The sequence below is a fragment of the Eimeria acervulina genome, genomic scaffold (genome assembly GCF_000499425.1).
Source record: "Eimeria acervulina Houghton genomic scaffold, Eah_scaff304, whole genome shotgun sequence".
Taxonomy (NCBI): domain Eukaryota; phylum Apicomplexa; class Conoidasida; order Eucoccidiorida; family Eimeriidae; genus Eimeria; species Eimeria acervulina.
Window position 1 is genome coordinate 13823 of NW_013549900.1, and position 22500 is coordinate 36322.

Sequence of the window (22500 nt, forward strand, 5' to 3'; positions counted from 1 at the left end):
GGGGCTGCTGCGGCTGCGGTTGCGGCTGTTGCTGCTGCGGCTGCGGCTTCTGCGGCGGCTGCTGCGGCTGCTGCGGCGGGCTACGGGGGGGTGTTAAGGGTTTAGTAGATTGCTTAGACGGCGGTTCAGGTGTAAGATCGAGAGACTCCAAAGAGATAGGGCTGCAGTCTCCTTGTAGAGGTTGTAGAGGGCGTTCTTCTTCTGCTTCTGCTGCTTCTGCTGCTGCTGCTGCTGCTTCCTCTTCCTCAAGAGCGGAGCTCTCGCCGTCTTCGCTGTGAGGGACAGACAATACTTCTTTGTCGCGGAGTTCAGTAGGAATGTCTGTAAGTTGCTTGCTGAAGCTTTGTGCAAGTGCTGCTCCTTCTGCAGCAGCTGCTGCTGCTGCTTGGCGTTGGCGTTCACGTTGATCTAACAGCGGAGGCTCTGGGCGATCTGGATCCACACGCCTGGGGTCATACAGAGGGTAAAATACCGGCACTCCTTCTTCACCTTCTTCTTCTTCTTTCTCTATCTGTTCTATATCTGCTGGCGGCTGTCGTTGCTTCGAGGGCTTCCGCGACGCCCGCTTCAGCCAGGGCAAGCAACTCATGCTTAGAGCTTCACGTGTATTTGCTGCTGTTGTTGTTTCTCCTGCTCCTGTTGCTGACGCTGTTGTAATGAGAAGGCGAGATCCCACGGCCTCAGCCACCGCAGCGCCGATTGCAGCGACTAGCGGCGGCTTGCGGGGGGGGGGAGGAGGGAGAAAATAAACACAAATTACCTTCTTTGTGTTGTTTTTACCTTGGGAAATTAATTAATGAAGTAAATTGAATGAATTAAATGAACAAAACACAAAAAGAAGACAGCCCTAAGCAGCAGGGAGAAACCATGCGAGGCGCTGCCGCCGCACGGGCTCTGCTTAATGCAGGCTGGGGCCCTGCACATCATTTTCTCGCACTTTTCCCTTTATTTCTCCAAATTATATTATTTTTAAAATAAAAATAGAAATTAAAACCAATCTTCCCAACTAAAAACCAGCAAATTCACTCGGAATTAACAGGAAGAGAAGCAGCGAGCCGCGGGTGCTGCTGCCTTCTAGTGTGTGCAAGGCCGGTGGGTTGTGCTGCACTATTTTGCAGACTTTTCATTAAAATAAAACAGAAAACGAAGTATTAAATACAAGTTTAATCTATAATGAAGCTTATATGGGGTTTTAAAGGGAAAATTCCGGCACACACCGACCCCTCTGCGGTGTATGCACATCTGATTATTCTGCATACGTAGGCTGGGCGGAGGGGCTCCGGTTGGGGACAATATTATTATTATTACTATTATTATTGCACTTTAACTCTATTTTATAATAATCCCCTACTAACTGTTAAAAACTGCTGTTCTGTGATGAATTAAAAATATATAATCGTACACGGGCGGACCAGTGGACCACCGCATCAATTAGAGCTGGACATACACTCCAAAATAACCCATTAAAATCCCTTTTCCTGGTTTCCCCCTCATAGCAATGCGATTCTCCTATTTCTAACCCCTTCAGAACAGCAGCAGAGAGCAGTTCTGATGCATGCATGCATGCATGCATGCATGCATTTTATTACCCCTTTTTTGTTTCTTTTGAAGTCAACATCTGCCTGAGTCTGTTGATAAGTGATATGCTGTGTCTCAGTAAATGCATCAGCCTCTACTTCAAACAAATGCCAATAAACAAACAAACAAATAAACAAATGCAGAGGGGCTTCTTATTTAAAAAATGTATGAATGAACGTACGCGTGTTCATGTACGCGTATATATTCATAATTAGGTGTATTCTGAAGTTACGCTCAATTATCTAAGTATTAGCGCACTATATATATATGTATATATATATTTATATACATGAATACACTACATGCATATATTCATTCAAAATATACATACATACACGCATACATACATACATACATACATACATACATACATACATACATACATACATACATGCATACATACATAAATATATATATATATATATATTACATAAATACACTTTATTTACGCGTATACAATAGCCAAAATATGAACATACATATTCAGAGGTGAATTTTAAACACAGTATACATGAAAAAATAAGTATATATGTATATATATATATATATACAGATGCTTTCATCTATATATATATAGGCATCTGGAAGTTCTGTTGCAGCATTTATTTAGTGGCTGAAGACAATCGGCTGCTCCCCACATCAGCGAGCCACCTCATGGCCAAACTTTGGGGTGTATGAACACCGCCCGCATCCATCGGTGAAGTGCTTTCCCTGTCTGCTGCCTGGATCCATCGCTGCTGCTGCTGCTGCTGCTGCTGATTGCTTTCGTCTTGTCTGTATTTCTGGAATGTCTGCATCAGCCAGCAAGTGGAGAGCCTTTAAAATTGCAAATAGTAACGAAGCAGCAAACTCAGCACACTAACAGCTGCTTCATCGGCGTACAGTAGGTGGGGGTCATGTGCCTAAAAGCGGCCGAAGTGGGGTTATAGACAAGCAGCTGGTAGTTGTGCTGCTGCGGCTGCTGCTGCGGTTGTTGCTGTTTCTGCTGCTGCTGCTCTAGACGCCTTTCCACGCGCAGATTGTGCCTCTGTTGCTGCAGCGCCAGCTCATGGGTGCGCTGCATTTGCTGCTTCGCCCCACCGTTTTGTGCTGTGATCCATCGGCGTGCTGCAAAGGGTAGAAAGGAAAGCGGAGGAGGCACCGCAGCTGTGAAGAAGATGCTGCCGTATCGCTGCCCTTGCTGCTGCAGTTGGTAGTGGGGCCCCTTACACTGGTGCGCGTATCGTTTGCGGCGGTTAGACAGGTTCAGAAAAGGATTGCAAAAGGCGGGATAAACGAGGCGGCTCCCAATACGAGCCATCAGTGCTCTGCTGCCTGCTTCCCTTTCCTAGAGCATTTATGCACTGACATGCGCGCCTCCAGCGTCTAGCGTTGGGTTCTGCAGCGAAAACGTGGGAAATAGGCAAAAAAATTGGATGCAAATCGATGAACTTTACAAAACAATAACACTAATTGCAATACAAATGCAAAAAGTTTCTCTGGTCGGCAGCTCAACCGCCTGGGGCTGTCAATGCGGCCGATCGGCCATTTCGCGTTTTGATTTGAAACCGGCGCAGAGGAGAAACAGCGGAATATGCACTTCTCATCCTCTATTCTTGCTGGATTAAGATACATTTACTTAAATTTAATATTACAAATGCCAATTAAGTCTGATTTGTTGAAGTTTCTTTTTGTTTTTCAGAGATTTCCCCTGGAAACCCGCAACTCGGCAACATCTGCAAAGTCGATACACCTCAGCAAAAACACCAATGGGCAAAGGGCAGCCCAGAAGGAGGAAACAACGGAATCTTCCCTCCTGAAAACAATTTGTTCATGAAATGTTTAATACTCAGTTATTTATTTGCAGGAAATCAATGAAAATCTCCCTCTTCTTCTTCTCAAACTCTTTATGCTTGTGCTCAGCGTTCCGGTTTCAGTCGGCAGCGCCCCTTACCCCCACCACTCCGTCGCGTCCTGCATCGGATATAAACGAAATTTTCAATTTCGACGAAAAAAGACAAAATGATTGCAACGAGTTAAAAAGAAAACTCCAAGTCGAGCAAAAGACAATCAGAAAACTAACAAAGGAGGAGAAAGAGTCGCAATGCAGACGGGAGATCGACCCGGAGGCGGAGAAGGTGCACAGAATTCAAATACTAAACCCTAATCCCTAAACCATACGCCCTAAACCATAATCCTTTCAGATCCCCTTTATTCAAAGGCCTCTGATGAAGCCGAACATGCTGGAGGCGTGTATGAAGATGAAAGACGGTCCTTTGCCTTCTCAACTGCATCCACTAAGCACTAAACCCTAAAACCTAAACCCTAAACCCTTGTTCAGAAGAGGAGCAGGAAATGAAGGAAAAGGAAAAGCGCATAGCCGAGCTAACCTCAGAATGCAAGGGCGAGGTACCCCCAAACCCTAAACCCTAAACCCTAAACCCTAAACCGCAAAAGAATTGTGGTGATGGCTCAATCCTAATGGCTGTTGATTTCAGTTGGAGAATCTACGCGAAGCTAGCGATGCTATGAAAGAGAAAAAGAGGGTGCAGGAGGTGCCCTTAAGGGGTTACGACCTCTCCGTACTGCAGCGAGAGCTACTGCAGCAAATGCAGCCCCTAGACGAGCAGCAGCAGCAGCAGCAGCAGCAGCAAGTGGTTGAATTGCTCGTTGAACAGAAGTTCTGTCCCCACGACTTTTCTGTGCTTTGCCCCTTCGCCTGGAACCCTTCCAGCGACGGCTCCTCCTGCACTGCCCCTGAAGCATACATCGGTGAGGACGAGGGTTTAGGGTTTAGGGTTTAGGGTTTACGGCTTATGCGTATCGACGCCGCAGGAAGTTGTCAAAGGCAGATGAACTTCGGTGTCAGCCAATCGGAGAAGGAGCAGCTGGAGGATCAGTGTCTCATTTCTTGGCCCTGGTATTCCTAAACCCTAAACCCTAAACCCTAAACCCCAAACCCTAATTTTCGTCGGGGTCGTCCTTGTGCAGCATGAAGAAGTGCAAGAGGGACTTCAGCCTCCTTTGTCCTGAGAACTGGAGAGAGTAATGCTTCGGGGTTTAGGGTTTAGGGTTTAGGGTTTAGGGTTTAGTGCCTAACCTCCCTTCCTGTCAGACAAGAAAACGGCATATGCGAAGCACCTTTTTCTTACTCCGGTGAGCCACTGGTTTAGGGTTTAGGGTTTAGGGTTTAGGGTATACAGTTAGGTGCTTGACATTCGTTGCAGGGTTTAGGGTTAAGGGTTTGGTGAGCTGGGCTCAACGGCTCCCTTTCCCTCCTGCTTTTGAGGCGCTGGGCGCTAAACCCTAAACCCTAAACCCTAAACCCTAAACCCTAAACTCTCAACCCTAAACCCTGAGTACTGAAGCCGTCAATCCTCAGGTCGATGCGAGCGCAGGACGAATTTTGGGGTCATGTCGCCGTAAGTTTCAAAACCCTAAACCCTAAACCCTAAACCCTAAACCTCCAAGTGCAGCTCCGAGAAGATGAGATGGTCCAGCGCCTGCACAGCGTCCTGTACGTAGCTTCCCCTACACCCTAAACCCTAAACCCTAAACCCTAATTTCTGCTTTAAGGGCCTTGTGAGGCGCCCTGCGCTCGAGACTATTCGGCTCCCTGCCCTGAAGGCTGGAACCTCGCTGGTATTTCACGACCTTAAACCCTAAACCCTAAACCCTAAACTCTAAACCCTATGCGGTGACGTCTCAGGAGAGGTTTGCGAGGCCCCTGAGGGGTACAGGGGCCCGTGCAGCAGGCAAGAAGCAGCAGCAGCAAACCCTGAAATGAAGATGCTGCTGGAGAGAAGATGTTTGCTGCTGTTTCCTTGTCTTCCTGTCTGCCCGTCTGGGCCGTCTTCGCGCTGTCCCCTCAACTGGACCTTCAATCAAGGATCCTGCAAACCACCAGTAAACCCTAAACCCTAAACCCTAAACCCTAGTGGTTGAGGGCGTGGACGTTGGTTTTATATTCCTGCGTCTCCGTTACATTTTTTTATTTTGTTGTTTGCCTTTGTCTTGTATTTGTCTTTGCTTGTTTTTGCTTCTTCTTTTTATGTTTATTTTTAATTTGTTTGTTTTTGTTGCTTCTTTTGTTTTTATTCTGCTTCGCCCTACCCTCCAGGCAAACTACTCCGGGCCCTGCGCTGACGGCATGCCGCCCCTAGACTTCCCCCTGGAGCAGCAGCAGCAGCAGCAGCAGCAGCAGCAGCAAATGAGAGAAGCTGAAGTGGCTTGTGGGGTGTCTTTCGCCTGCGCCCCCCCAAACTGCCAGCGCGACTTCGCAGCAAACTGTCCGCTGGGGTGGCAGCAGCAAGGCAGTGCATGCAGCGCTCCAGTGAGCAGCAAATCCTAAACCCTAAACCCTAAACCCTAAACCCTAAACCGTCATTGCAGCAAACCTATTCGGGGCCTTGCCGCCTCCAAGAAAACTTCGGGGCCCTGAATGAAGAAGGCAAAATACGAGCGAGCCAAAAGTGCAACGGTTAGCCTTATCGTTGCTGCTGCTGTTGCTGCTGCTGCTGTCACTGCTGCCGCTGAAGCTGTTGTTCTGTTTACTGTAGCGTCCGTCCTGACGCCTCCCTTCAGTCTTCTGGCCCTGTGCTAACGGCGAAGCCCTCACGGAAGATATGGTAAACCCTAAACCCTAAACCCTAAACCCTAAACCCTCAATACTGAGCCCCAAACCCTCAGGTCCGCTGGGCAGCCGCTACAAGACCCCCCAGCACACCGCGAGGCCTTCCCCCCTTTGCAGGCCCCGTCGACGCTGCTACAGGGGACGTCGTGTTGCCTTGATAACAAGAGCAGCAGCAGCAGAAGCAGCAGATCTTCACAACGTCAGCAGCAACAAACAACATGAGCAGCAGCAGCAACGAGAACGCCAACCTAAACCTAAGTCCTGACCCTGTGTCGAGTTTACATGGGATATGGCCCTAAACCCTAAACACTAAACCCTAAACCCTAGAAAGCAAAAAGTAGGGCTAAAAACGTTTTTGTCGTTTGCTAGAAGTCCGTGGAGGAGATAAATAAACAGCCTGCAGCTCATCGCTGTTCAGGCTTCCCCCAGCTGCTAACAGCAACGCAGCATTTTGCTGCAGCAGCTGCAACGTTTCGCTGCTGCAGCATTTGCTGCTGCTGCTGCTGCTGTTGCTGCTGCTGCTGCTGGGGATAACACCCCAAAGGGGAGGCTGCAGGTTCTCCACACGAAATTTCAAATCTAGGGGCAGCTGCTGCAGCCGCAGCTTGCCGATGCGCTGCAACAGTTGCTGCTGCCGTTGCTGCTGCTGACGTTGCTGCTGCTGCTGCTGCTGCTTCTGCTGCTCCTCCTCCTGCTGCGGCTTGAGGCAGGAAAGCGCAGCAGCAGCAGGGCCGTAGACTGCGGCAATCCGCTGCTGAGCCCGAACAAATGCAGCAGATGGAGGGCCAAACCCTTCAAGCCCATCTGCGACACAAACCCTAAACCCTAAACCCTAAACCCTAAACCCTAAACGTATGTACCAACACCAGTACAGAACAAAGACAAACAAACAAACAAAAGAGAGGTGGAGATATAATTAAATAAAGACAAACAAAGACATAAAATATAAAGACAACTATAAAGACAAACACAAACAAAGACAAGAGACAAAGATAAACGAAGACAAAAACAAAAATTAAGGGGAGGAGACAAAAATAAAAGTTAAGACAGCAATAAAGACAAAGATGAACACAAAAATAAATGCAGAGACAGAGACAAATGAAGACAAATATAAACACAAAGACAAGCAAAGACAAAGACAAAGACAAAAGACAAAGACAAAGACAAAGACAAAGACAAAAGAAAACGATAAAAGAAAAAGACAAAGACAAACAAAGACAAACAAAGACAAATAAAGACAAGCATAAAGACAAACAAAGACAAGCATAAAGACAAACAAAGAAACAGAGAGACAAAGACAAACAAAGAGTAAAAAAGGCTAACGAAGACAAAGACAAACAAAGCCAATGATAAAACCAACGCAATAATAAAGACAAACAAAAAAACAAACAAAAAGACAGAAGACAAAGACAAAGACAAAGACAAAGACAGACAAACCCTTATTAATTGTCTTCATCTTCATCGCCGCCGCCTCTGCCGCTTTCTTGAATTTCTCCTCCTGCAAGCAAAGCAAACTGCAGCAGCAACAGCAGCAACAGCAGCAAAGTGCAACCTGATGCCGCTGCAGCAGCAACGCCAACTTCAGCTCTCCATGAAGCAGCAGCAGCAGCAGCAGCATCAGCAGCAACCAATTTAATGTCGTCTTTCAGCAGCAGAAGCAGCAGCAGGACCGCCTTCATTATTTCTATCTTCACAACAACAGATGCAGCAGCAACCGCAGCAGCAACAGCATATCCACAGCAGCAGCAACCGCAGCAGCAACAGCCTCCACAGCAGCAGCAGCAGCAGCAACAGCAACAGTAGCAGCAGCAGCTGCAGCAGACCCTGGTGCATGCAGGGTTGTACGGAACCACTTGGGGACGAAGGCGGTGGGGCCGTTGGCAGCCGAAGTCCAGCGACTACCCCCCAGCAATGCAGCCAGCAGCACATCTGCACCCTGCTGCTGCTGCTGCTGCTGTTGCTGCTGCTGCTGCTGCTGCACGCACAAAACACCCAGCGGAGTGAAGCAACAGCAAACGGGAACGCTGAAGACTCTGAATCTTCAACCCTAAACCCTAAACCCTAAACCCTAGGACACAAACCCCTACCTGTGGCGCCTGTTGGGATGCTCCTGAAGGCGGTGTCGTTGCTGCTGCTGCTGCTGCAGTTGTGTCCCCCCCAGATGCTGCTGCTGCTGCTGCTGTTTCTGCTGCTGCAGGAGACAGCTGGCGGACGTCGAGCTTGCTGGGGGGCAGAGACTGCAGCAAATTAATTTGCTCCGCGACAGACAAAGCCGAAAGCTCCGTGTACACCTCAGCAGGCAGCTGCACAAACCCCAAACCCTAAACCCTAAACCCTAAACCCTAGGCAGCAACAGGAAGGGTCAAGAGTGAAAATTACCCAGAACTATCTGTAGGTACAGCCAAGGATGCAAACTGCGATGGAAAGGGTTTAGGGATTAGGGTTTAGATATTAGGGTTTAGGGTTTAAGGATTAGGGCTTAGGGTTTAGGGTTTGCGGTGTACGTTCGTCCACTTGTGAATCTGCCGCCGCCATTTGCCCAACACTTCCCGCCACTGCGCCACGCTGAGAGGCTGCGCCACACAAGCCAAACCCTAAACCCTAAACCCTAAACCCTGAACCCCAAACCCTAAACCCTAAACCATGAACCCAAAACCCTAAACCCTGAACGATATGGAGGCCTATACCCTAAATCCTCCACACAAAACCCTAGACCCCCACTCTAACCCCCCAAAACCCGGATTCCCAAACCCTAAACCCTAAACCCTAAACCCTAAACCCTCACCTTGGAGGCGTCGGGGGTTTGGGGATGCCAGGAGTCTGCAAGGGCGCTGCTGCGCTGCTGCTGCGGCACAGCAGCAGCAAATCGAGCATAGCCTTCCCCTCCTTTTGTTAGCAGCAACTGCTGCTGCCGCTGCTGCTGCTGCTGCTGGGTAAGTTGCCGCCCCGGATGCCGCTGGAAATGATGTTTCCTGCAGCTGCTACCGCTGCTGCTGCTGCTGCTGCTGTTGCTGTTGCTGTTGCTGCTGCTGGATTGGCTGGGGCTAAGCGGAAATACACGAAGATCTTCCCTCGTTCTCTGGTGTTGCTGTTGCTGGTGCTGGTGCTGCTGCTGCTGCTGCTGCTGGTGCCACCTTTGCTGCTGCTGTGGTTGCTGCTGTCTACCCCGCTGCTGCTGCTGCTGCCCCCACAAGTGTTGCTGCTGCGGCAGCAGCCGCTGCTGCTGCTGCTGCATATATTGCTGCTGCTGCTGGGGTTGCGGGCTGCCGTAAGGGGCACTCCGTTCCTGTCGCCATTGCTGCATTCCCCGCTTCGACCCTAAACCCTAAACCCTAAACCCTAAACCCTAAACCCTAAACCCCATATATTTAAACCTGAACCCTAACTCCTACTCATTAAACCTAAATCCTAAACCCTAAACCCTAAATAGTTAAGTGTAGACCCTTGTGGGCAAGGGGCCCCTGTACGTGCTGCCTCGTGCCGAGGGTTTAGGGTTTAGGGTTTAGGGTTTATTAGCGGGGAGTAACGGAAGTAAATATCTTTTTTTGAAACTCTGCATATTACAAACAAACTAAAAATATAATTAGGATTTAGGGTTGGTTGTCTGGGGTCTAGAGCGTACGGCTTATTAGGGTTTAGGGTTTAGGGTTTAGGGTTTAGGGTTGGGGGCCCCCGTGGACGGATCTTGTGGTGTTCCTAGCCTCCGACTGCCGCACCCCTAAACTATAAACCCTAAACCCTAAACCCTAAACCCTGAACTCTTCGCCCTTCTGGGTTCGTCTGCTCAGTTTGCTGCCGCCAGCTGTAACTTCGCGAGCAGCAGCAGCAGCAGCAGCAGCAGTAGTAGTAGTGGCAGGAGCAGCAGCAGCAGCAGCAGCAGGATAAGAGACTGCAGCAGCAGCAGCAACAGCAGCAGCAGAAACAGGAAATTTTAATTCAGGTGTACAGCCAGCTGCCTTCCACTGTGCCCGGCTCCAAGGGCCCCTACGGGGGATGCCGAGTGAGAACCCTAAACCCTAAACCCTAAACCCTAAACCCTAGTCCCCAAGGCTAGCGGTTGCAACCACGGTTTCTGGTGCTGCTGTTCCAGTTGGTGTTGCTGCTGTTTCAGTTGCTGCTGCTGCAGCTGCTGTTGCTGCTGCTCCTGCAGTTGCTGCTGCTGCAGCTGCTGCTGCTGCTGCTGCAGTTTGCTGCTGCCCCTATCTTGCTGTGCTGCGCAACAGACTCGCGGCGGGGTTGGGGGGAGGACGAACAGGAAAGATGTTACGTGAGCCTCCTTAGGGTTTAGGGTTTAGGGTTTAGTGTTGAGGGTTTAGGGCTTGTCTTTAGCGCTTCAACGTTCGAAGTCCACGGCGATGCACCTAGGGCTTAGGATTCACGAATTAAGGCTGGGGTTTAGGGTTTAGGGTTTAGGGTTTAGGGTTTGGGGTTTATGTGCACAGCGGAACCTGGCGGAGAAACAGAGCCGTGGGAAGACGGGCCTGGGCTTTTGCGGTAGCAGCAGCATTAGCAGCAGCAGCAGCAGCAGCAGCAGCAGCAGCAGCAAAGATGCGCTGTCGTCTATGTTTGTTAAGAGCGTCCAGAGCGCTTGCGTAGGCGGTCAGAAACTGCATAGCAGCAGCAGCAGCAGCGGACGCCGCTACCGCCGGCGCAGCAGCAGCAGCAGCAGCAGGAGCAGCAGCAGGAGCCGCAGCAGCAGCAGACGCCGCAGCAGCAGCAGACGCCGCAGTAGCAAAAGCAGTAGGTACATCAGCAGCAGCGGCAGCAGCGGCAGCAGCAGCAGTAGCAGCAGTAGCACGAGCCGACCCTATCAGCGCAGCAGAGCCCGTAGCCGCAGTAGCAGCAGAGAAAAACACAGAAGCAGCAGCAGCAGTAGCAGCAGCAGCAGCAGCAGCAACAGAGAAAAGAAAAGCAGCAGCGGCAGCAGCAGCAGCAGGAATCGCGCGCGTAGCAGGAGCAGGAGCCCAAGAAGATTCACCAGCAGCAGCAGCAGCAAAAGCAGCAGCAGCGTAATGGACGCCAGTGATGCTGCTGCTGCTTTGAAGGCAAAAGTTTCCCGGCACCTGCAAGTGAGGCTAGGGTTTAGCGTGTAGGGTTTAGGGTTTAGGGTTTAGGGCGTAGGCTTAGGGTGTAGGGTTTAGTCGAGCACAGGCTTTGGGCTTTAAGACATAAACCCTTGGTTTTAGGGTTTAGGGTTTAGGGTTTAGGGTTTAGGGTTTGCGCTGCAGGAGCAAAAGGAGAAGAGTGGTGGAAATTCGAGGCGACCGCTGACGGCTGAGGAGGGGTCAGACCACCATAGCTGAGGGTTTAGGGTTTAGGGTTTAGGGTTTAGGGTTCACGTTTCAAGGTTTGGGGGCTATGGTTAATTGCTTGGCCGTTAGGGTTTCTGTGTTTGCCCTTAGGGTTTAGGGTTTAGGCTTTGAAGTAAAGGGTTTAGGGTTTCGGTTTCGGCGTTTAGGGTTTCGGCGTTTAGGATTTAGGGTTTAGGGTTTAGGGTTTAGGGTTTGCGTTTAGGCGTCTACAGAAGTTGAAGACAGTCATCGATGAAGAAGCGGAGAGGGCGGGCAAAGCCAAAGCCACCTGGAGAGACGACTTTGCTGCTGCTGTCTGTTGCTGCTACTGCTGCTGCTGCTGCTACTGCTGTTGCATTCGTTGTCGTTGCTGCTGCACTCTGTTGCTGCTGCTGCTGCATTTGTTGCTGCTGCTGTTGCCGTTCTCGTTGCTATTCTTGTTGCTGTCTGTTGCTCTTGCTGCTGCATCTGTTGTTGCTGCTGCATCTGTTGTTGCTGCTGCTGCATTTGTTGCTGCAGCTTCGTTTGTTTGCGTTACTGCTGTTGCTGCTGTTGCTGCTGTTGCTCTGCTGCCGCGGTCTGTAGCAGCAGCCGAACCATCATCAGCATCAGCAGCAGCAGCAGCAGCAGCAGCAGCAGCAATGGCGTGTGTGGCTGCGGTGTATAGGCAGAGGGCAGCCTGCGAGCAGCAGCAATTGCCTCAGTTGAAGACGACAGCGAATTTTCACTCGCAGATTTTATTGACAGACACCGCCACGCTAAAAAGACGGTCTGCTGCTGCTGCTGTTGCTCTTGTTGCTGCTGCTGCTGTTGCTGCTGCTGTTGTTGCTGCTGCTGCTGCTGTTTCCGCTGCTGCTCTGTTGCTGCCTCTGTTGTTGCTGCTGTTGCTGCTGCTGCTGTTCCATTTGCTGCTGTTGCTGCTGCTGCTGCTGCGCAGGCTGTAGCTGCGGGGGAGGAGGCGAGTCATCTGGACGCAATATTTGGGAGCGGCCCTGTGGAGCACAAGACAGGTCTGCTGCTGCTGCTGCTGCTGCTGCTGCTACTGTTGCTGTTATTGTTGCTTGCTTTAGATGTTGCTGTTGCGCTTGGTGCTGCGACTGGATCGTTTGGTACTGCCTTGCTGCTGCTGCATTGCTGTTGCTGCAGGGCTGTTGCTGCTGCTGGTGCAGTGCTGTTGCTGCTGCTGCTGTTGCTGCAGTGCTGTTGCTGCTGCTGGTGTAGTGCTGTTGCTGCTAATGCTGCTGCAGTTGCGTCTTGAATTTCCTTGTTGCTGCTGCAGTGCTGGAGGAGCGGCAGCTGTCTCCTCCCAGGTTGCGGCTCAGCAGCCGCAGCAGCAGCAGACGGCGCAGCAGCAGCAGAAGCAGAAGCAGAAGCAGCAGCAATAGCCGAAAGACGAGCAGCAAGCAGCAACGGGGCCACAGCAGCAACAAGAGCAGCAGCAACGAACAGCAGCAAAACCAACAAAGCCCCAAGGACTCCACACAGCGAGAAGGGAAGAACCCCCGAGCAGCAGCAGCAGCAGCAGCAGCAGCAGCAGCAGCAGCACCAACAGCAGTTGGGGCGGGAGGCGGGCTGCAGGTGATGCTGCTGTCAGCAGAAGCAATGCTGTCGGAGGCGCAGCAGCAGCCGCCGCAAGCTGCAGCGGCAGCCTCCTCCAATTTGCCTAAGTGGAAGCTCAAGTTGCTGCAGCGACAGCAGCAGTAAGCGCAGCAGCAGCAGCAACAGCAGCAAGTGCAGCAGCAGCCCTAGTAAGCGCAGCAGCAGCAGCTGAAAGGGCAGCAGCAGAAGCACGCAAAACCACGAAACGGAGAAGCAGCTGCTGCTTCACTGGCCGTTGCTGCTGCTTGTACTACAACAACAGCAGCAGCAGCAGGCAAGACAGCAGCAGCAGCAGCTCACAGCATGAGTGTTTGCTGCAATGACGGTTGTATTGTCTTTTTGCCGACTTGTCTTTGGCCGTTCGTTCATTATGGTTTAGGGTTTAGGGTTTAGCAAGAATATATCTGCGGTGTATGTACACCTCAAATTATTAATAGAGAACTAGCAAGCAGCAGCAGCAATTAAAAAGACAGACGAAAGCAACACAAGCTGCAGCAAATCTTATTAATAATACTCGTTATTGCTGCTGGAGAGCTGCAGCAACGCTTCCCAGGACACCCTGGGGCATTTAATCATATTTTAGGGTTTAGGGTTTAGGGTTTAGGGTTTAGGGTTTGTGTTAAGTCTTAAGCAGTTGAACCCCCAGCTAGAACAGCAGAGGCTGTGTGTTGTCTGATGGGGTGTATTGTTTTGTTGTTTTCTTTTTATTATTTTTCTTTTTAAACACGAAACCCTGAGAAAGAAGAGGAGGGTTTAGTAGCAAAAAAACAGCAGCAGCAGCAGCAGCAACAACAGCAGCAGCAGCAGCAGCAGCAACAGCAGCAGCAGAGAGCTGCATGAGCTGTTCTTGGGTTGCGGAGTAAATTTTTGGGTTCTTTGAGTATAAAACTTTGAAATAAGTTGAATGAAATATATAATTATGAAAATTAAAGAGAAAAAACAATTAATTAACTCAATACAGACTGCAGATTAAGGGGGCCGCCTTACTTAAGGATGGAAGCCCTGGGTGCTGCAGGGTTTGTTTGTTCAGTTTTTTCTCGTTTATATGCATTTGTTTGGATTGTACAAGTAATTCCCTTTGATATTGGAGAGAGATTAGGCGAATATATCAGAGAAAGACAATACCTCATGAGTTATCTTCGGCCTGTTGCACAGCGCCTCGCTGCCCACCTGTACGTACACCCCGACTTTGCTAAACTAGGGGCAGCAGTCTTGAGGAGGCATCAGGCTTTAAATGATTATTTAGATGAAGCTCTGCAGGATTGACTGAGGGCTTACCACCACCAATACACACGCAGACACGCGCTTCATTCCCCTGCCTTATACCCTCTAGGGTTTAGGGTTTAGGGTTTAGGGTTTAGGGTTTAGGGTTTGGGGGTGGGGGTTCGTTCTCACGCGATGTCCTTCCCTCGCACGCGGCTTCGGCTGCTCGTCGGTCTGCTGCTGCTGCTGGGCGCAGCTGCTGCAGCAGCTGAGGCGGAGCCGCAGCAGCAGCAGCAACAACAGAAGCAGCAGAAGAAGCAGCAGCAAAAGCAGCAGCAGAAGCAGCAGCAGCAGCAGAAGCAGCAGCAAAAGCCACAGCAGAAGGAAACGCATGCAGGATCCAGCAGCAAGAAAACAGGAGGAAGACCTCTGCAAATCGTTATGCCTAATGAACTCCACACGGGTAACCTTTTAGGGTTTAGGGTTTAGGGTTTAGGGTTTAGGGTTTGGTGTGGCCTTTAAGACTGAAGATGAAGCGAATTGGCCTCCGCACGTTCGCTGCATTGGTGTTTCTTCTTTAAGGTGCAGTGTGTAGATTCAGGGCTTGGGTTTAGGGTGTAGGGTGTAGGGTTTAGGGTTTAGGGTTTAGGGTTATGGGTTTGTCTTTAGGGTTTCGTGTAAACGAAGAGGCGCTTGCGGAGTTGGAGAAGATTCCCGCGCCTATAGCGGTCATTGCAGCTCTAGGTAGGGTTTAGGGTTTAGGGTTTAGGGTTTAGGGCTAACGCTTGAGGGTTAGAGATTGTGCGGGTTAGTGAGGGTTTAGGTTTTAGAATTCCGTGTCTTTTGAGGGTTTAGGGTTTAGGGTTTAGGGTTTAGGGTGTGTGTGTATGTGTCCGTAGGACCAATACACTCGGGAAAGAGTTTTTTATTAAACAGTTTGCTGCGAGGGTCTGCTGATGAAGAGGGTTTAGATGAGGGTTTAGGGTTTGCTGTTGGTTATACAGTAGCACCAGGGTCGCTGGGTCTCTCTATTCACTCTAAACCTCTCTTTGTTGATAGAAAGACAGGACGCGTTATATCTGCTGCTGCTGCTGCTGCTGCTGAAGCAGCAGCAGCAGCATCAGCAGCAACAACAGCAGCAAATGCAGCAGCAGCACCAAGTGGAGGAGCAGCAGCACCAACAGCATCAGGGGAAGCAGCAGCAGCAGCAGGACAAACAGCAGCAGCAGGGGAAACAGCAGCAGCAGCAGCAGCAGCAGCAGCAGAACCTGCTGTAGTTCGTGTGCTGCTGCTAGATAGCGAAGGGTTCGGGGGCCCCAACGTAACTCGCAGCTACGACCAGCTGCTGTACAGCATAGCTTTCTTCTTGTCCTCTCAATTAGTCTTCACCACTATGAAGATGATTGACGCCCAGGTATAACCCTAAACCCTAAACCCTAAAGGGGCGAAGAATAAGCAACCAGCCTGCACACACTTCAGCAGACGGACAGGGGCCGCGGTTCGAGGGCTTCCGGCTGCGTCTTCAGGGTTTAGGGTTTAGGGTTTAGGGTTTAGGGTTTGGCTTCAGGATCTGCAACTGCTGGAGGACCTGACGCGGGACGCAAACCTCTTCTCCCTCAGAGCGCACGCCAGCTCAGTGCGAGACATGTCGGAGCAGCAGCAGCAGCAGGAGCAGCAGCAGCAGCAGGAGCAGCAGCAAGTTGCTGACAGTTCATCTGCGCTGCTTTCCCTCTTGAGTCCCTGCTGTCTCTCTTGGGTCGTTCAGGACTTCGTTCAGGTCCGCTCCTCAGCTAGCTAGCTAGCTAGACAGCTAGTTAGCTAGCTATCTAGTTAGCCGTCTAGCTAGCTAGCTAGGCAGCCAGCTAGTTAGCCGTCTAGCTAGCTGGGTATGTGGCTAGCTAGCTGACAGTATGTAGGTAGCTGGCTCTGTAGCTAGCTAGCTACCGTTGGCTGCGCAGACCTGGGCTATGCCCCCGAAGTCAGCTAGCTAGCTAGCTAGCTAGCTGCCTTCTTGATGCTTGCGGTGTATGTACAGGACCTTGAGGGGCTGAGTGCGCAGCAGTGGCTGGAGGCTCTCTTAGATACAAATCGATGGTTAACGGCACCTCAAGCTGTTGAAGCAAACGAAGTGCAGACGCAAAGCAAGCACTCCCTCAGGTAAACAGGGTTTAGGGTTTAGGGTTTAGGGTTTAGGGTTTAGGGTTTGGCTGTGCTTTCCCTCTCCCAGTGCAATTTCATCACGCCAACTCGGCAGTGCACCGACCGCGCACTGGGTTCAGCCTTGAGGGCTCAGGGTTTAGGGTTTAGGGTTTAGGGTTTAGGGTTTAGGGTTTAGGGTTTGTCTGCAGGTCGCTGTACGGGCAGGTAGACTGCACGGCTTTGCGTGCACCGACATCCAACGGCAATTTGCTGCAGCGCTTAGATTTGCTGCTTCCTAAGGATGAAGACGAAGCCTATACAAAGGAGTTCTCTGTGTTTAAGCGCAAGCTGATGTCTATTGCTGCAGCACATCCTAAGCTGAAGCTTGCAGCAGGAGAGCCCCTGCTGCAGCAGCAGCAGCAGCAGCAGCTGCAGCAGCAGCAGCAGCAGCAAAGATTCATGTCCGGTAAAGATCTTGCCGAGCTCGTCCGCTTCCTTGTTGGTGCTGCTAATGCAAATATGTTTGGAGACGTGCAGGTCTTCATGAACCACTTCTCTACCGTCAGAGTAAGATATTAGGGTTTAGGGTTTAGGGTTTAGGGTTTAGCACCTCTCTTCTCTACTATCATAATAAGATATTAGGGTTTAGGGTTTAAGGTTTGGTTGTAGATGAGTCGATTCAGCGTCGTGCGAGTGGTGAGAGGAGTTCGTATTGTTTGTTGCTTAGGGTTTAGGGTTTAGGGTTTAGGGTTTGTGGGTTGCTCAGAGTGCAATGGCTAAGAACGACTTGGTGCTGCTGTTCTCTCGCGATTTGAACCATCTGCTGCGGCGGACGCTGCCGCTGCTGCCTGAAGAAGTTGGTGCTGCTGCTGCAGTGCTGCGCAGCAAAACTTTGTCTCTGTGGCAGCAGCAAGTTGCTGCTGAGGTGTATGTAAACCGCGCCGAAGCAAACAAACAACAAGAACAGCTTCTGAGGGAGATCGATGATGCTGTAGACAAAGCCGTTCACAAGTGCGTTCATTCTTTTCCACGGCTTAGGGTTTAGGGTTTAGGGTTTAGGGTTTAGGGTTTAGGGTTTAGGGCTTCCTAAGCCCTAAACCCCATGGATTGGTGTTTAGGGTTTGCCTTGTATGTTGTATGATATATTGTTCGGTCTACAGTGTTTGCTCTCAAGCGCTTAGGGTTTAGGGTTTAGGGTTTAGGGTTTAGGGTTTGCTGTGCAGGGCTACGAAGCTCGTTGCTGCTTTCTGCAAGGCTGCAGCAGAGACGCAGATGAGTATATTGACGGAAGCAAAAGAGCAGCAAATGAAGCGGCTGCCCATGGGCCCCAAGGAGCTGGCGGAGTACTCTAACCATCAACAACAGTAACAACAAACTCTGCTGCTGCTGTTGCTCCTGCTGCTGCTGCTGATGCTGCTGTCGCTGATGCTTCTGCTGTTGCTGTCGCTGCTGATTCTGCTGCTGTTGCTGCTGATGCTGCTGCTGTTGCTGTCGCTGCTGGTACTGCTGCTGTTGCTGCTGATGCTTTTTCTGCGGCTGCTACACTTGCTGCCAGCGTGGTGCACTTGCTGCCGGATGGCTGCGTTTTCTGCTGCTGCAGCTGTTGCTGCTGCTGTTGCTGCTTCCTCAGCAGCAGTTTTGGTGGCAGCAGATGCAGCAGCAGCGGCAGCAGGTGTGTTGTGCATGAGCAGCAGATAAGGGTTTGCTGCTGCGGGTGTTTGCTGCTGTGGCTATCAGAGACAGCAAAGCGGCGCTGCTGCAGCGAGTGCAGCAGCAAGAGCGCGACTATACTGCTGTTGCTGCTTGCAATCACGAGCTGCAGCAGCACTTTGAAGCTGTACAGGCCCTCTTCCTTGACCTCCACTCTGCCAATATCGTTAGACAAACCCTAAACCCTAAACCCTCACGCAAACCCTAGAGCCTCCAGCAGCTCTTCCTAGCCGCCCGCTTTGCTTCTCCCTTGTGATTTTCTTATCTACTCTTTTTTATTGTTGTTTATAATAATAATAATTATTATTTATTATAATAATAATTGTTATTATTGCTTGCTATTATTATTGTTGCTGTTTATTATTGTTGTTGCTGTCTGCTTCTGTTTATAATATATTTATTTTTCTGTATTTGTGTGTTTGCTCTTCATTTGTTTTTATTAACATTTTTTATTTTTTTATTTGCTGTTTTGTTTGTCTTTGTTGGCTGTCTTTAATCGCTTATTTCTTTTTTAGTTATTGTTTTATTTTAATGCATTTGTTTGTTTTTTATTTGTTCTGTTATTCTTTATCGGCTCTTTTTATTCTTTTGCTTTGTTTGTTTATTTATTATTTTTATTTATTTGTTTATTTCTTCTTAATTTCTTTTGTTTATTTGTTTATTTCTTCTTAATTTATTTATTTATTTGTCTATTTGTTTTTATTTGTTGTTGTACAGCGGAGCATCACCGACCGCATGCAGCGAGCAGCAGAGCGAGCAGCAGCTTCGCTGCGGCAGCAGCTGCAGCAGCAGCCAATTGATTTGCTGCGGCCTCTTCATGAGTTCAGGGGGCTGCTGCTGGATTGGCAGCAGGGGGGTGAGCCTTACAGATGCTGCTGCTGCTCGTGGTGCTGCTGCTGCCTGCTGTTGCTGCTGGTGCTACGGGCGCTGCTGTTGTTGCTGCTGCTGCTACTCTTGCTGTTGCTGTTGCTGCTGCTGTTTCTGTTGCTGCTGGAGGTATATGTTTGTCTTTGTTGTTGCATTTGGGGTGTACGTACACCTCAGCCTGGACTCTATTTGAAGGAGAAATCGCGGGGCTGCGTGATGTCGCTGATCTTTACTCTGCTGTTTCTGCTGATCTGGCGGCAACGTTAGCCAAGTTAGAGGCGCAGGCCCTAAAGACTTGGGTTAATAAATGCAAGGAAACTACTCAGGTAACGTCGACGGCTTAGGGTTTAGGGTTTAGGGTTTAGGGTTTAGGGCTTGGGGGGGGAGCAGGACGGTTTGGGGTTCTCATTTGGGGGGTTTATGGAGGAGAGCAGGAGGGTTTGGGGTTTAGGGTTTAGGGTTTAGGGTTTGTTGTTAAGGGCTGAGGAGGTTGATGTATAAGTTTGTTCGCTTGGATATTTTTAATGTGGAGTGAACTACTAGACTCTGTCGCTTATTGCCTCTTGTTTAGGGTTTAGGGTTTAGGGTTTAGGGTTTAGGGTTTGTGTGCGTAGGAGGTGGCGGATCGGTGGGAGGTTTTATTTCGTCACGAAGTGTTGGCGGGTTTAGACGGGGGTTTGCCTGTAGAAGAAGAGTTGTTAGATGCTCAAATCGAAGAAGCAAAGGGGAAGGCGAGAGAAGACCTCATGAGGGTTTACTGCTCTTCTTCAGAACCCTGGAAAGAGGTAGGGTTTAGGGTTTAGGGTTTAGGGTTTGGGGTTCAGTGCGCCCCCTCAGCAGCTGTTCCTGCCGGCGAAGTAGTGGGCTCGGCGAAAGGGTTTTAGGGTTTACTAGTGCTTATTAGGGTTTACTAGTGCTTATTAGGGTTCATTAGGGTTTATTAGGGTTTATTAGGGTTTATTAGGGTTTAGGGTTTGCCGCGCAGGTGTCTTCAAAAATGGAGCAGCGGCTGTATGAGATGGGGGCGGCGCTTGAAGAGTCAAACCTGGAAGCAATAAAAAGCAATTGCAGTAGACCCTTAGATCAGCTCAAGATAGACCTAGCTGTGGGTCTAGGGTTTAGGGTTTAGGGTTTACGAATTTAGGGTTTAGGGTTTCGGTTAGTATATGCCGGACGAAGGGTTGACGCTGCGGAGTCGGCTTTTTCACTCCTCCCTGGGGTAATATTAGGGTTTAGGGTTTAGGGTTTAGGGTTTAGGGTTTGGGTTTTGTTGCAGGAGGAGGCGGGTTCGTATTACATGTGGCAGAGTTTTGCTTCGATGGCTCGGCGCCGCGCAGAGAGTTTGCTGCTGTCTGAAGCAGCAGCAATTAAAACAAATATACATTTATCTGTTTCTTTGGTTCACCGGGTATCTTCTCACTGGGCTCAGACAGAGCTCAGAGCAGCATATGAAGCTCAAATCAGAAACAATTTATTTGGATTACTCTATAATGTACGTCCCCCCCCACGAGGGTTTAGGGTTGAGGGTTTAGGGTTTAAGGGTTGGGCCGTTGTGGACGGGGTTTCGCGTGTGGGGTTTATATTCACGTGGGTAGGGTTTAGGGTTTTAGGGTCTAGGGTTTTCAGGTTGATGAGTGAAATAGGGTTTAGGGTTTGATGTTTAGGGTTTCGCTGGCGGTTGTGTCTCGGGTTTAGGGTTTAGGGTTTAGGGTTTGAGTGTGCGCAGGTGGTGGGGGCGGTGTTGGTGCTGCTTGGCGTTTATCTCGCTCTTTCTTTCTCTTCATTCTTTCTTTTGTTTTCCCTCTGCGGTCTTCTTCTGGCTGTCGGGCTTCAAACAACAGTGGCTCTTATTCGGGGGGGCTTCGAGCATGTGGTGAGGGTTTAGGGTTTAGGGTCTCGTTAGGGTTTAGGGTTTAGGGTTTAGGGGGGAACCACTGCTTGAGTGCGCTGAAAATAAGCGAATGGTCTCGTTTTCGTTGTTGTGAAGAGTTTAGGGTTTACGGTTTAGGGGTATAGGGAGTCGAAGGGTTTGTTTAGGGTTTAGGGTTTAGGGTTTAGGGTTTGAGGGGGTTGTTGCGCAGGTACTGGGGCTGCTGAGGTGCCTGTACACCAGGCTGGGGCTGGAGATGTCTGTTACGGTGGTGGTTGTGTTTATTTCGGGGGTTTCTTTGTTATGCTATTCGAAGTATTATCACACAGCAGCGAAGCCTTCACCTCCTTCAGCTGCAATAAACTTAAACCCTAGTCTAAACCCTAGCCTAAACCCTAGCCTAAACCCTAGTTTAAACCCTAGCCTAAACCCTAACTTCTCTCAGCAACGAAACCCTAATTCGCTCTTCTCCTCCCCCAATAACTCCTGGGGAGAGTGCAGACACCGCCCTTCTCACTACCCCAGAAACTCTACCTTCAAAGATGAACCCTAGCTAGCTAGACAACTGGCTAGTCGGCTAGCTATTTAGCTAGCTAGTCAGCTAGCTAGTTAGCTGGCTAGCTAGCCAACGGTCTAGCGAGCTAGCTAGCTCGCTAGCTTGCGAAGTGGCTTGCTAGCTATGTCGCTGGCTAGCCAACTGACTGGCTAGCTAGCTAGCTAGCTAGCTGGGTAGCTAGCTAGCCAGTTGGCTAGCTAGCCTGCTACCCACATCCCAAAATCTTCGCATCACCGCAAGCAAGGTGTCCTTATTTGGATACACTGGGTGGTGCTGTTTTCATCAGCAACCAGGCGGCATCCAAGCTAGCTAGCTGAGCGGCTAGTTAGGTACTCAGCTAGCTGGCAAGCTGAGTAGCGGACTGCTTCTTCGCAATTCGCGTAATATTTTTTCTTTGGGAGGTTCGCATATGGCTGGGCTGTACATACACTGCAGATTTAAAGTTAGGGTGCATCCGCACAGCTGCATTAAAGTTGAGGTGTGTATATACACTGCGGCGCTGAGGACATGTGGTTAAAGGAGTCAGATTACACTTAAAAAAAAACCGAAGAAAGAAGTTTTAAAGTTGTTAGAAGTGGGAGTTGCGGTGTATGCGCACATCTGAGGTGTACGTACACCTGAGTTTAAATTAAATGCAGCGTTTTGCCTTCCTTATTTTCTGTCTTTTGTTGATATACATGCCCCAGAACATGCCGCATTGTTTTTTACTTATTCCTTCTTTATTAATTATTTTAAAATATTCTTGTTTTCGCTTCTGCGCTGTCGGTGTGCATTCAATTACCTGCGGTGTATGTGCAGCTGGGAGAGGTGCAATTATATCTAACGACGGTTTGCTGCATAATATTTCATTAATTATATTTCTTTTCAACGCATTTCCACTACAAATATTCAAAGGAAACCCCAGAGAAGGCAGCGGTGCTGCTGAGGTGTATGTACACCCGAATAAGCCAGCAGACAGTCGCTGCACTCGAGACATACAGAACACCATTTCCTCTAAAAGAAATGCAGCAACAATATTAATTAACAAATAATAATAAATAAAGCATTCGCATTAAACAAATATATATTAAAGAAC

The 22500-nt window shown here is 49.7% G+C and overlaps 6 protein-coding genes across 6 annotated transcripts in view; 3 read left to right on the forward strand and 3 right to left on the reverse strand.

The window, feature by feature from the left end:
• Nucleotides 1-589, reverse strand: part of EAH_00031850 (hypothetical protein, conserved) — a gene marked incomplete at both ends in the record, with an annotated part of 1378 nt that extends 789 nt beyond the window's left edge. The window contains one exon of the mRNA XM_013396016.1: nt 293-589. Within this exon, the coding sequence (XP_013251470.1) occupies nt 293-589 (297 nt within the window). The remainder of the gene's footprint in view (nt 1-292) is intronic.
• Nucleotides 590-2428: 1839 nt separating this feature from the next.
• EAH_00031860 (hypothetical protein, conserved) lies at nt 2429-2878 on the reverse strand (the record flags this gene model as incomplete). The annotated part of the gene is made up of 1 exon (XM_013396017.1): nt 2429-2878. The coding sequence occupies one exon, from the start codon at nt 2876-2878 to the stop codon at nt 2429-2431; it is 450 nt and encodes a 149-aa protein (XP_013251471.1).
• Nucleotides 2879-4085: 1207 nt separating this feature from the next.
• On the forward strand, nt 4086-5908 carry EAH_00031870 (plasmodium falciparum CPW-WPC domain-containing protein, putative; the record flags this gene model as incomplete). Its single annotated transcript, XM_013396018.1, has 4 exons — nt 4086-4329; nt 4761-4804; nt 5161-5199; nt 5678-5908. 4 exons carry the CDS (start codon nt 4086-4088, stop codon nt 5906-5908), a joined length of 558 nt encoding a protein of 185 aa, XP_013251472.1.
• A 625-nt stretch (nt 5909-6533) lies between these two features.
• Nucleotides 6534-9494, reverse strand: EAH_00031880 (hypothetical protein, conserved; the record flags this gene model as incomplete). Its single annotated transcript, XM_013396019.1, has 5 exons — nt 6534-6994; nt 7628-7688; nt 8278-8493; nt 8695-8763; nt 8976-9494. The coding sequence occupies 5 exons, from the start codon at nt 9492-9494 to the stop codon at nt 6534-6536; spliced, it is 1326 nt and encodes a 441-aa protein (XP_013251473.1).
• Nucleotides 9495-10183: 689 nt separating this feature from the next.
• Nucleotides 10184-13185, forward strand: EAH_00031890 (hypothetical protein, conserved; the record flags this gene model as incomplete). Its single annotated transcript, XM_013396020.1, has 8 exons — nt 10184-10190; nt 10414-10457; nt 10633-11259; nt 11419-11474; nt 11705-11795; nt 12149-12250; nt 12419-12491; nt 12761-13185. The coding sequence occupies 8 exons, from the start codon at nt 10184-10186 to the stop codon at nt 13183-13185; spliced, it is 1425 nt and encodes a 474-aa protein (XP_013251474.1).
• Nucleotides 13186-14478: 1293 nt separating this feature from the next.
• Nucleotides 14479-21244, forward strand: EAH_00031900 (guanylate binding protein, putative; the record flags this gene model as incomplete). The annotated part of the gene is made up of 16 exons (XM_013396021.1): nt 14479-14746; nt 14953-15027; nt 15288-15697; nt 15851-16060; nt 16319-16440; nt 16632-16989; nt 17189-17433; nt 17646-17786; nt 18160-18298; nt 18850-18988; nt 19177-19325; nt 19614-19784; nt 19985-20104; nt 20276-20285; nt 20726-20872; nt 21081-21244. The coding sequence occupies 16 exons, from the start codon at nt 14479-14481 to the stop codon at nt 21242-21244; spliced, it is 2868 nt and encodes a 955-aa protein (XP_013251475.1).
• Nucleotides 21245-22500: the final 1256 nt, after the last annotated feature.